General features: G+C 36.2%; 1 protein-coding gene across 1 annotated transcript in view; it reads left to right on the top strand.

Annotated features, from left to right (window-relative positions):
* The window catches only part of C2H18orf63 (chromosome 2 C18orf63 homolog), a 19,226-nt gene extending 5,668 nt beyond the window's left edge, over positions 1-13,558 (top strand). The window contains exons 5-15 of the mRNA XM_075084581.1: positions 62-118; positions 1,536-1,647; positions 2,879-2,920; positions 3,908-3,984; positions 5,385-5,494; positions 6,143-6,239; positions 6,338-6,423; positions 6,982-7,165; positions 8,264-9,340; positions 10,318-10,434; positions 12,806-13,558. Of these exons, the coding sequence (XP_074940682.1) occupies positions 62-118; positions 1,536-1,647; positions 2,879-2,920; positions 3,908-3,984; positions 5,385-5,494; positions 6,143-6,239; positions 6,338-6,423; positions 6,982-7,165; positions 8,264-9,340; positions 10,318-10,434; positions 12,806-12,862 (2,016 nt within the window). The 3' untranslated portion in view covers positions 12,863-13,558. The remainder of the gene's footprint in view (positions 1-61; positions 119-1,535; positions 1,648-2,878; positions 2,921-3,907; positions 3,985-5,384; positions 5,495-6,142; positions 6,240-6,337; positions 6,424-6,981; positions 7,166-8,263; positions 9,341-10,317; positions 10,435-12,805) is intronic.

Here is a 13,558-nt window from a genome sequence, read left to right as displayed (position 1 = left end):
ATTTAGGATTTGCTAAAACACCCCTTAATTTCAAACGCTTGATTTTTTTTTTTATTTTTAGATACCATTTTACAAATCAGGAATATGTCAAGCCTACATAGAGAAACAAGGAGCTACCGTAAGTCCTGAAAGATGTCACATTTATTAAGATTGTTATGCTTGTCTGCAGTTGCTGCTGCCAAAGATGAGTATTTTTTGTACTACATTTGCACTACGGAAGCCAAGTGCCAGGTTAAAAAAGTCTGTCCCATAAACAAAATGTCTCTCACGAATCTGGGTATAGTAACTATACTTCATCAGAGTCAAAAGTTTTAAGAAGTTCCTGGGCAATTTCACTACATTTCTCTGCTGCAGTGGGATCCTGGTCCTGTTCAGGAGGGTTTGCCAGAGGGGTTTGACCTTAAGGCAACTACAGGCCTGTCCTCTGGCCCACAGACATGCAGCTCCCCTGCTGGTGTCACCCCTTCCGCATGTGCCCTGTAGGTTCCACAGGCGGAGATGTTCAGACATCTGAACTATCTCCCCATTCATGTTTTGTGTCTATCCAACCTGTGTAGGACAGTCTCAGAGAAATAAAACAAAAACACAGAGAAGAAATGGAACCCATGAGCGTAACAGCTGATATATTTTTAGACCATTATGCGTATGCTCTACTATCTTCTAGTATGCAGTGTTTGTGGGTTTTATGAATGTACGTGTGGACACACTAAAATTGCTGAGTTAAAAGACTGCTTGTAAGCAAAGTCAGTAGCTCTTGTGATTCATTTGCACAGCCTGCTGGGTGTATTTTATCTTTGTTCCAAGAAGGGTAAATGGATATCTGGATTAGTAAAATGTATACTGCTCAAATATGCTTAACTTAAAACACTGCTTTATGTTGACATGTGTAACTCATCTGTCACCATTAGATTTTCCAGCAGATTAGTAGTACAAAGTATATTTAATAACTGTGACTTGCAAGCAGATCCTTGCAGGGTCTCATTAGAAACATCCTCTTGGAGGTGTATTAGTTAACTCTTTTTAACCCATTGTAATTAGTTTATTTTTCTTGACTAATGCTAACTGTTAATAGAAAGCTGTGCAGGACGGGCAAGCAGTTGGGCAAATCATACTGCTGGGTGAACCAAGCTACACTTATCTATTGCCCTTGTGATGGCAGAAAAATGTCTCTGGTCGTGAGTTTGCCAGCAGAGTTAATACCTGAAAATTTTGGATGTTGTGCCTATTGTCTGGAAAGAGATACATATCTAGTAAAGTACTCCATAGAGTTCAGTTAATCTTTTCCCCAAGTCTATTATCATCAGCCTCGTGAAAACATTAAATGAATTGTAGCACACCTTACTCTGAGGACTCATGAAACCTAAATGCCTACATCAAATAACGTGCTAACTTCTTGTAGAGGAAAAGTAGTGTAACATACACTAGGATTTGGCTCCAAGATGCAGTAGCAATATCTTTGAATTTTGACTGAAGCCTTTAAAAACACCTGTTAAATTATTAATAATGTATTTTTCTTTTCTCTCTGATATAATTAGCTGGAAGCACCACAAACAGTTAGTCCAGCCATTCTCCAAACCTGTCTCTCCTACACACTTACAGCCAGGCTTGCACCCAGATGGAACAAGGCAGGTCATCTCTTGGTGCAAGGTATTTGACTCACGTGGGTCGGGGATCAAGTGTTTAGTTTTCAGTTCTTTATTGTTGCATTTATTGTCTGTAATTTAACTTCCGTAATTATTTTATTTTCATCATTATTTCGTTCAATATATTTAATTATTTAATTAATTTATCCTATGATTTTTTCCTTTGGTTGCATTTTTATTGTTCCTTTATCCAAGTTCAGTGATTCAACTTCAAACTCTGAATGGACCTAACATTCACTTTTTCATCTCCCTCCTCATCTTTGTTATAGATCAAACAATTATTTCAACTAAACGCAACATACCAGATTAGTAATTTCCAAACCAAATATTGTTGAAGAGTAAACGTCTTCTAAAAATTGGGCCTGTTTTTCAGAGTCATGCTTTCATCAGTGACACATCTGCACATGGTTTTCATGCTTTTCCAATACAGAAATGTTTTTCTTTCAGACCACCTCCTTCTACCAAGTGCTGTCTTTTTAGATGGTATTTGCTTTGCCTGACATCTGTCTACTAACTCCTGTGTAGGATAAATGTGAACTACCAAAGTATGGAAAAATGGATGTGTTTCAGATACTGTGGTGTGCTCTTACTAAGCTGAGCAATTGTATAGATCATTCCAAATATACCTTGAGAAAAGTGTATATGTTATTGTCTTATTTCCAGCCACAATGTTAACAGTATCTTCTTTTCAGTATCTTCAAAATATATAGCTCTCGGAATGAAATCAACTTATTCAGGAATAGCAGCTAGAAGTAGTGGGCTAGATAGTAGCTGATACAAAACTGGTTTCAGTGAAAGGCGTTGACTAACATCAATGCGACCCTGGTACACGTATCTTGTCTACTCATCTATGTTGCTAAAGCTGGGCAAAACTGTTGGTAGATGGTAAAATATGTAGTAATAGTATACAGATTTGCTTTTGAACCTGATAAATTTATTAATTGTTAATCAACTAAAAATATTTCTATGTATAAATTCCTTACTGAGGGGAAGAAACAATGTATAAATTGCTGTTCTCTAATACACTTTCATATATCTTTCTTTTTTATACAAGGTATTAATGAATCAGTGAAAAGTTAATCGATAGTGGGGTTTTTCTCTCCTTAAAAGGAACAAACCTTTCAGCATTCATGACATGCACAAATGAAACTGTGATTTCTCTTTTTTTTTTTTTGCATAAAGACATCAGGCATATGGTTTAGACAATAATGTCGATCTGGTTTTTTTTTATTAAGGAAGAGATTTTCTGTCTCATTCAGGAAGGCAAAATGCTGTTGGTAAGTACAATATTCTGTTCATGGTAAACTTGTGAGAGCGAGGTATAGTTATATGCTTTCATGTTGCCATGATCCTGCTAGTACCAACACAATGCCTTTTCATTTTTCACTCTGAAATAACCTCGGTCAAAATACACTTGATGGCAGATGATGCTCTGTATGTAATAGTTGTCAGCTCAACTGCTCCTTTGAAAAATTGCCCACAAAAAAGGTAATTTTTCTACTATTAAACTACAGCCATAGATTGAAATTTACCATTTAAAAGTTATGGTTATTACAATTAAATGCACTTGCCTCTAATCATAAGTCTTGCAAGTGATGTGAATGTTCCGTAATAATAGATAGGAAAACGAACTAAAGTGCCTGTCATGTCAGTACCACATTTGCTGTTCACAAAAGTTAAGTCACAAAGCATGCGGCTTAGCTATTGCAAAAATTACGAAGTAATACCTTAATTCCAGTATAAAAGTTAAATATTACATTTGGGGATATTGAAGCCTAAATTTGTAACAAGGGGCATATGTTGAGGCACATAATACATTCAGTTCCTGTGCTAAGAGCTTGCTCAGAGCTGGGTGGATGTTCTGGAGATGTGTCAATAAATGCTTGCGTTGCTCACATAGTCTTTCCTATTGACTACTCTGGATGCATAATAAGGTATCTCAGTACAGCCAATGGTTATAATAACTACATTTGCTCTGATAATGGGTGTTTGTGTATCAAGGATATGAATAGCAGGCATCCAGTTGCAGGGACAGCCATGAGTTCTTGGGGACGTGTACTGTATGGATGGTAATTCATTATTATTTTTATTTGTCACAGTTAAAATGCAATTAATTTTAATTTCCATGCTGAGGAAGGCTGGTCTTTTGATTTTCCAATGCAGCATTTTGACTAACAATTGCTTTAAATAAACATTTGGATTAGCTTTCTGTCTAACAGTTGAACTGTAGTTCAAAACAGCTTTATGCTTTACTTTTATTTTAGTTATAGACCTCAGTGTATCAGAGAGGCAGCTTTGCATCAGTGTGGAGGCTTGCTCAATACGGTTGCCACCCCCTGAGGTATAAAACAGTTATATTTTCTATGACTGTATTTGTCTTATTAGTCTTTATCTTCTTTTCTGTCACGTGACTTGCGATTAGCATGATGAGGGTAGAAGTGCTTATTTCTGATTGCATTAAGAGAGTAACCATATTCAGTGACTACCTGCATCTGCTCTAAGTGTATAACATCCATATCATATCTATATTGATGCATTCTAGCAAGCATTGTAAAATTGAGATTCTAGACTAAATAAGACACCTTTCGAAATGCTAATAGAATATAGTAGTAAAATGTCTTTATGATTCTAGATTTCCGCTAGCAGTGTTTTCTAGAAGGCATTCACTCTCTCACTGTAATACGTAGGCAGTTCTGAGTAACATTTTAGAAGTGAAGCTACAGGTAAGTTGTCAGCGCTATGTTTAATGTCCTGTATATAGTTATTCTGGAATCTGCTTCATGCTCTGTGCAGCTTCCAAAAAATGAGAGCAGCCTGGATTATGCTGCATGTAAGAATAATTAATAAATTTTTTAAGAAATTGTGGCTGAGGTTGAAAAGTTGCCATCCTTTCTGAGAGCCATATCACCTTTGTTGAATATGCCCATACATACAGGGGCATATTTGTCAGGCTTGCTGATTTCTTCTGAAATAAGTATTTCTGATCCAAACTCTTCTTTCTTAGAAGAGAAGAATAGGATTTCTTCTGTGACCTAGTTGAACAGCATAAACATTAAAGCTTTCTTCAGGAATCCAGTTCCAAAATGACACAAAGCAATGATGGAAGCGATCATGATGTGGCTTCATTATCAGTTTGATCATTTTAGTACTTTTCTAAAACAGAAATGGCCAGATTTCTTGTCAGTGAATAAATGTAAACCCTGGTGGATCATAGAGAGAGAAAATGTTTCTCAAATCTCTGTTTGATTGGCCCCTACAGTCAGATATTTTCACACCGTGAAAATAGTCACAGGGTGAAACTATATGTTCCATTAATTCTGTTGCTTGGATCTTTGCATTTGATTAGGCGACGTGGCATACGCAGTTGCTAGACTGTCAAACACGGGTTTCTGATTTGAATTTTAAAAAATGTGCATGGAAGTGAGACAGTTCTTAGTTTGAGAAATTCCTTCTGTACTCCTACTTATTAAAACACCTCAAATAAATGAAGTTTAAATTTTGCTGATATAAATAACCTTTAAACCTTGTACTTGCATAACTTTTGGAAGTGTAGGCTCTAACATAAGATAGTGTTCAATTTGATAATGGGAATATCTTCTGAAATAAGCAGTCTGTGAGAGCTGATGAAAGAATAATAACGTATAAACTTCAGTGTATTGTGAGGTGTACTTATTTTTGAAAATTTTAATTTTGTACTGCTGTAGAAATATTTGCAAATAACCTTTTTATTTCTGTTTTAAGCTGACAGATTTTGATATTTCAGCAAACACCTTAAAGTTGTTTGAGAGCAGTGAAAGTACAGTTATTCACCAACATTCCATATTAAGTAACTGGTGCTATGTTTTGCCAAGGTAGGAATCTGTTTGCATTGCAGCAGAAACAAACATTTCCTGGAATGGTTGCCATACAAATTGTGAATTTGATACTAGTGATAGGAACACTTCTGTTTTACAGTCTGTTTTACATTCAGGAATCATTCTTTTTTTATTTCTATAGTCTCAATGTTACAGAAAATGAGAAAAATTAATCAGTGAATCTTAAATTATACATTTAAATATTGTTTCAATTTTATTAATCTGCTACTTCTGTGATATGCAGGAGCACTAATTTTTCTCTAATTTTAGCAGAAAGTGTCAATTTAAAGAAAAAACATATTTCCACCTTTGCCACAAAGTATCTCTATTTTCACCTATGATTTTCATCATAAAAATATGAAAAGTAATGATATTGTAATCTTTTAATAATGTATTGCTTTTGTTCTACATTCACTGCTAGTGAGTATTACAGACAAGAGAAATTAGACTTGTACGTGCCAAGTTCTTTTTCTGTACTTCAGGAAATATACAGGCTGAAGGTATCAGTCCTCAAAACATAAAAATAATCCATCAATACTTTCAATGCCAAAAATCAGATTTACTGTTTTTTTCCAAAAGTCCAGGTTATTTTCAGCTGAGTTTTATGACACCCTGTCTAAGCATCCCTTCTTTACCTATGCACAGCATGAAAATGGGTCAGATCATAAACATCAGCCACATAATTCCTCCAGAATCTCCTTTCCGTTCATATAAAGAATTTCAGATGCACTGGAAGAATCTGGTAAGACACAACATACACTGCTTTTTGGATTTCCCTCCCATTTTTGTACCTATTGAATTTGTATTTGTAATACATGTTTGTGGTGGTTTTTTTTTCAGTATGGTTATATTCTTCCAGAGGAACTTGAAGATGCAAAAATATACCTCAGTGTTTACTTCAAGCCAATAGGGGAAAGGTGCTTTACGTATCCTTTCAGAATATTTTTGTTACATTTCCTCTACTGCACTTCTAGCGAAGATCTAAGTCTTAATTTTTGATTGTACCACATTTTCTTCTTCTGTAGTTTCATAGAAGTCAGTGGAGAATTATTTCACTAGTGAAATTAGAACAAAATATTTAGTCAAGTCTCTTTGTCCTAGTATTGAATAATAGTAAGTCAAATAGATCAATTTGCTTCACAGGTTCTGTAAGCATGATAATGCCACGCTAAATGGGGATGTAAAAGGAAGACCTAAATTCCTGTAAAAATATGGCCAACAAAGATTTGTTTTAAAGGGAGTTTTCCTGCTAGGGAAGACTAGAGTAAGGATTACTTAAATTGAGTAATCTTTCCTATGGTAGATTAGTATGGTATAATTATGTTGAAGTCCTGTAACTTTATAAGCTTCAGTCCCTTAAGAAAGTAAGTGATTTTGTTCAGCTTTTTTTCAAAAGCTTTAGACATGTTCATACTCAACGAAGGATGATTCATAATTATAGAAATGTAAAGAAACTTGTTATGTATCCCTGAACACTTATTCAGGTACCCTTTAAGTTGCATTCGAAGTCAGCCAGTGCAGTATTTCCCTAGAACAGATTCGGAAAGCGTGTTGACCTCTTTTCTTTCTGACATGAAGCGTAATCTTTCACATCTCTGTGGATTTCCAGTAAAGATGACAAGCAAGGCACTTTATGCTACACAAGAGCTCTCCAGGGCTCTGGTACGTGTGAGGTTTTTTAATAAGCATATAATGGCATGTACTTTCTTAATGTATGAAGTAGTCTTTATCATATTCAGAACACAGTAAAAGCTTAAAACTATGCTCTTCACAATGACTATCAATGATGTAACTTTTAATTAAACATGTAATTGAATATTATGTTGCTGTTGCCATTGTTATGTTCTTGTTCACATCACAAATACATTAAAAAATTAGACTTAGTGTTATTAGTTGCTATCAATATTTGCAGTTCTATAGACCTTATTTTATAGTTGGATATTGAGAACTTTCTTACACTTCTTCCATAACAACAATAATAACAACAATAATTATTGTTATTATTACTACTATTGTTACAATTTCTTTAAAGAAAATTAAGAAAAATATAAGTTCTGTGGACTTAAGCATTTAAAAAACACTCAAGTTGTAAGATTTACTCCATGGTTGGTGATGGAAAGGAGGCAATCAATCAAAACTCCTTTAAACTCCTTGGGGTTGTGACAAAGGCTGAGACTCAAATTTCTTTGGTAGTAGTGTGTGAAAGAAGAAATGAAGTAATTAATTCCGAACAAAGAATTGTGACAGAAATTGCAGAGATTCTAAAATACTATAATCCTCTTTCAGAAAGCAGTTCTTGTTTATGTCTCTTCAGTGATCAAAGCTAGAATGGTTCCTCTTTGTCATCTGCAGTTTTTATAGACATCTGAACTGTCTTTTGCTCAGAATACAGATACCCTTAGAAGTCTCAAGAGACAAGGAGCCCTGTCAATCAAATTCTCTGCAGAACCGCTCAAAAGGGCTGGGCATTACCCAATTGGAAAGCATTAAACCAAGACAATGACTGTAATTTAAGTCTTTACTTCTGAGAAATACAATATTCCAGCATAGTTTATAAACAAAGAACTGGGGGAGGAGAAAACAAATCTTCATGTATAGTGACAACAAAATATAGTTTAAAAATGTAGTTTGTTCCAATTCCAAACAGAACATATGGTTATATATTGTGATGTCTATTAGGCAGATACCATATAGTAATCCATTAGGGGGCACTATCAGATTTTTAAACCCAGTTCATTAAATTTAGCAACTCTTGTTGTATTGCAGGAAATAAAATCTAAGCATATGCAATTGGCTGGTGAGATGGTTTATGTAGTATCTCTAACGCAGACTCCTCCAAGAAAACAGAGTTTGCCTAGAATTTCTTCACCGTGCAATATGGAAAACAGCCACTGGATGGAGCGTTTGATCAAAGAGCCAGAAACACAGACTTTTTCGAGGCACAGTAAGGGTACAGAAAAGGTTAGCATTGACGCAACAGAGAAATCAATGAATAGTAGGCAAGTACCAGGAGTACCAGAGTTGCCAGTTGTGAAGTCGTTAGGAATGCCTGTAACTTCAGCTTTTGAACTACCCCCCGCAAAAATCAGCAAAATTATACCAATTTTCAAAGGGAAGTTGATGCGGATGAACAGAAAGACCACAAATCTAATGGATGGGAAGAAGAGAGAGAATGCTGAAAAACATTCACCCATAAAAATTATGGGTGTTTCATCTTCTATGCTGACTGTGTGCAAGTCCAGCATAACTCAGGTTTACAAACCTGTCCAAAATATGTCAGTCAAAATTCCTACTTACAGCAGCGTACTTCAGGTAACAAACACGAAAACAGATGCAAAACACTGTATACCTGTATTTCAATGGAAAAGAGAGTCTGGTGGACAAATGACTAATTCTGGGGTTTTTGATAACTCAGCTTCAGGTGGGAATTCAAGCCAAGTCAATCACAAAAAGGCAAATTCTCCTTCCTTTCTTAAGACTGTTGGGTCAGTGCTTCAGAAATCGAATGTCAATCTAAGTCTGAATACATATGCTTCTCCTGCTTCCAGTGCAAGAAGGGGAAAAAAGTTGGCAAGTCAAAATACCACCCAAGCTCTTGAGAAACGTCACCAGTCAAAGAAAGTACATTTGCAGATTTGTAAATTAGACAATGAAATGACAAATTCTGGTTTATCACAGCAACAAACAAAGAGATCAAATGAAGAAGCAGGCTTAAATATTAATGAATCTGTCTTAAATGATACAGTGTGCATCCCCAAAAATGAAGAATATAAAGCAGCATGCCGTTCTAAGGACTATATCGCTAAGACAACCAGTTGTCATTCCAAATCTAACTCTGAAAAGGTACGGTAAATAATAGCTCATTCTCGCTGATTCTCACAAATTCAGTATATTCTGAAACAACGTTAAGCAATAAAGAGCATGGCTTTCATCATGTTCTACCATCATTCTCAATATAGTTTTTTTTATTTCTACCATATAAGTTAATTTTTTCAGCCGCTGCTGCTTTTTTTCTGAAAAGGAAGATGGTTTACTATGTTGTCTGAGATACACACTTTTTTATTTGAGACTTTTAAGGTGGGATAATTAGTTTTCCTTTAAGACAGTTTATCAGTTTATCAAGATTTGTGTGAGGTTAACACAGTGAAATTATCAGTGTTTGGTCTGTCTTCATGTGAAACCATATTTATGAACAGCTCCTGGAAAGAATCTGGAGCCTCATCAGTTGTGTAGTGCTGACTGCAGTGTGTGTAAGTCATTGTGCTGTTAGACAAACATGGAAGTTTTGCAAATACAAGTTTAATTTCAGTTTCACTAAAAGCACAAGTTGCAACAGGAAAAATTCCTACTGTGCACGTGGAAAAACAGTCTTCAGAGTGAGAGTGGTTAAGTAGTGGAACAAGTTGCACAGAGAGGTTGTAGAGCTGTTACTCTTTCAGATTCTCAAAACTTCATTGGATGGGGCCCAAAGCAATGTGATGTAACTGTGAAGTTAGCTCTGTTTTGACTAAAAGTTCAGGTTAGATGACCACTAGAGGCACTTTACAACCTAAATTTTCTATGATTCTGTCTGCATTTCAACAAAAAAAAAAATAGCTGAGCTGATTTCAGTGCAATTGTTATGAGGATGATATCCCACAGATCGGGCGCATGGATGAAATATGTTGTGCTTATCACTTTTCACACCTGTAAAGTGTGATTTGGTAGGCTATTTCAAATGTGTGTTATGAAGGCACCTTTAGAAAAAGTAGGTCATTTTAACAAGTAGGAAAATACTAGTGGTTTTTGGCTAATGAAAGTATAAACTTCTATACTTTAAGATGATTACAGGGAACAAGTATCTGACATGTGAAACACTGACCTCAAAACCGTCTTCCTCAATCAAGGAGAGCAACATGGAAACATCTGTAAAGAAAGGTTGTGCCAGAAGAAGACAGGTAAAAGCCCCCCACACATACACCCCTTAGGCCAGTCTACAAGGACCTGAATTAAGAGATAAAAAGGAAAATTTAAATTTTTTCATTTTGTCATGTTCCCGCTAAAACAGGGAAACCAAGAAATCTTACTGAGCCTGCTCTGATAAAATTAACCTTAACCAGGATAAAATTAACCTTAACCATTGGTTATGTAACTGTTACTTCAAGCGTGCATTTTGTCTCCTGCAAAAGATACTAATGAAAGGAAAATGTTTAATGATGTTACTTAATGTAAATATGTTTCTGAAGCAGATTTTCTGATTCTACAGAAAACAGTTTTATCATGCCCAGTGTAACTATGGGCATTCTCATTAGCTCTGTAAGTGCTTAAATTCAGCACATTCTGTAGAAATGAGTTCCAGAAGGCTATTTGCAATTCATTCTGGGTCGTTAAAAGTTATATTCTCTTAATTATTTAATATATTTAAGTTGTTACTGTATTACTAGATGCGGTCAGCAGCAGCAATTAAATAGGTTCCTAATATGACTTTTTTTCTTTTTATACTCTTTCCTCTGGATGCTGCTCTAATGACAATAGTGTGTACTTTTAGATTCCTCTTCAAAATATTTGTTTCATTATTCTTAAATATTGCTTTTACCTACTACTGGGCTACACTTCTGTTTCTAAATAGCAGTTCTTTAAAACTCAGTTGTATCTTCTACCTCCTTCTCTCTACAACCGCATTCCGTTTTTACTACCTACAAATTAGGCCCATTAGGAGGAACAGGTCCCAGGTCTCCAATGCTCAATACGATTGTATTTTCTCACATAGATATGTATTATTTTTGCTAATAGCCAACTGAAAATCCTGTGCAATAACTGTACAAAATAAGCCAGGAGGAAAAGTTGCACGTACTTAACTCCCTTTTCACCCAGGTTCCCTTGCGTTTTTTTTATTTCATTTCAAGCATGACCATCTGAGGTCTCATTACCCATGCTTGATCTGAAGTGCCTTTGCCTAGTCATGTGTTGCAGTATATAAACTTACCTTGTCAACATACTCGTTAACTGTTGATTAAGAACTTAAGAGTATGTATCTGTAATTCAGATTCTTGCACTTAATTTGCATTTGTTAACATTAAATTTTATCTATCATCTTTTTGTTTTGTTATGCTTTTAAAGCCACATACAAGACAGCTCTGTAACTTTTAATGGTAATTAAAAGAGCACAGTCCGTCCTATCCCTGCAGTTCAGAAAGGGCCAGTAGAGCAGCCTCAGGGGCCTGCTGCAGGAATACACTCATACGCTACAGCTCATGCTGCAGCAGTGAAGAGAGGAGTTGGTGTGGGGATCGCCAGCCCAGCTGCTCTGAGCTGGCCCCCTCCACGTGCAGCTGGGAAGGGCCCTTCCACAGGGCCACGACTGAGTCACCAGTTAGAGGCCCAGCGCCACGATGCTACAGCAGTAGCATCAGGAGTCAGTCTCGCAAAGAAGGAAAGAAAATCAACTAAAAATAACTGTGGCCATGAGAATAACAACCCCAGGGGTCTGAGTACTGAAGGGAGACTTCCACCATACTACAAATTAAGTGCTGAAGTCCTTTGCCTGCCACTCGGAATGACTCAGCCACACTAGGGCTTGTGAGCATGGAGCTGGCTCTACAGCTTGGGCAGACTGGCCTCGTCTGGCAGCGCTGCTGGAATGGGAAAGGGGTACTGCCCTGTCCTAGCCATGAATTGCAAGTGCCCCATGCCATTCCTCTCTCTCCAGGCAGGGTGTGAGTAGCACGGGTACCAGCCTGAGCCCTGCAAGCTACTTCTGTGAAGCGGCAGGAGGCAGCAAGTTCTCGCTGTCTGCCTGCCACAGTACCAGTGCAACACTGCCACTGCTGGAGCCAAGTGAGGTGGATGCATAGGTCTAGGGGATGTTCAGAAGGTCTCAGGAATAGGAGAGGCTATTGTCTATTAACTGGCATAGAGATGGAGCCTCCAGTGCTCATTAGTATGAGTCCTTCTCTCCAGATTAAAGTACAACAGTGCTGACTAGGGACACTGCTAACCACTTCTCTGAAGAGTAAGCCTTTGTAATTATCTCAGGTTTGGACACCAAAAATGATCAGTTGGTTTTGAAAGTCTTGGATGCCAGCTTGGAAAAGTATATTTTCAAAATAGGTCTGGTTTTAATTATTTACCCACCGTACATATAAGCATACTTTAAATTAGATTTGCATTGGAAAGTAAAAACTTTTATTAATTACTTCTCATATCATTCAATTAAGCATTTCACACAGAAACAACTTTTTAGTTGAGCTGTTAGCTTGGTATTACTGCTTTGTTTGCCTTTTTTTTTTTCTTTTGCCTTTTTGTTTGTTGTTTGTTTTTTGTTAACAGAAAGAAGAAGGTTATTCCAAGTTAAAGAAAGCCAAAAGAAGCAAGCCTTCTGTTTAGGCTGTTCCGGAGTACTGAAAGAAAGCTCTGGGTATGCTCATTGCAAATTTTAAGTATTTTTATTTATTAAAATAATATCACATATCTATAATAGTTCCTGCTCTTTTGGATTGTGATACTGACATCAGCTGTCTCCAAATGAATCACTTTACTGAACAAATGGCTTCTAGAGGAGAATAACAAGGTAACAGAAGCTGAGTGTCTTTGTTTTATTGAACACTAGTAAATAAAGCTTTGCTTTTTTTTTTTTTTTTGGTGAAACAAGCAACATTAAATACAAAGGTATCTTGTACTTAGTAGAATTTAGAATTGGCTTAAATTTGTATTTTGATCGACTCATTTTCTTTCAGACTAAAATAAACCTGTTTTTTGTGCTGCTGAGTTTTATTTGAATCTGAGCTGAAGTTAAAACCATGAATCATTAAACTTAGGCTATGTATGTTATTTAATATCATTACATGAAATGAGGTGACTACATGATTTTGTGGTTAAAATAACTTCTGCTATTGCATCAGTGCCTACAGTTTTGATTCTGAGAAGCTTTGCTCTGAATTTATTATGTATTACTACACACACATTCAGAGTGCATGTTTTCATTTGAACACTTGAGAATTACTTGTAAGTTTTTAAATTTACTGTGTAGCAAGTTTTACGGGTGACAAGGTCCTACAATGGAAATCAGTGATGTAGTCAACA

This window comes from Phalacrocorax aristotelis, chromosome 2 (genome assembly GCF_949628215.1).
Source record: "Phalacrocorax aristotelis chromosome 2, bGulAri2.1, whole genome shotgun sequence".
Lineage (NCBI taxonomy): Eukaryota > Metazoa > Chordata > Aves > Suliformes > Phalacrocoracidae > Phalacrocorax > Phalacrocorax aristotelis.
This window is presented reverse-complemented; position numbering and strand designations above follow the sequence as displayed.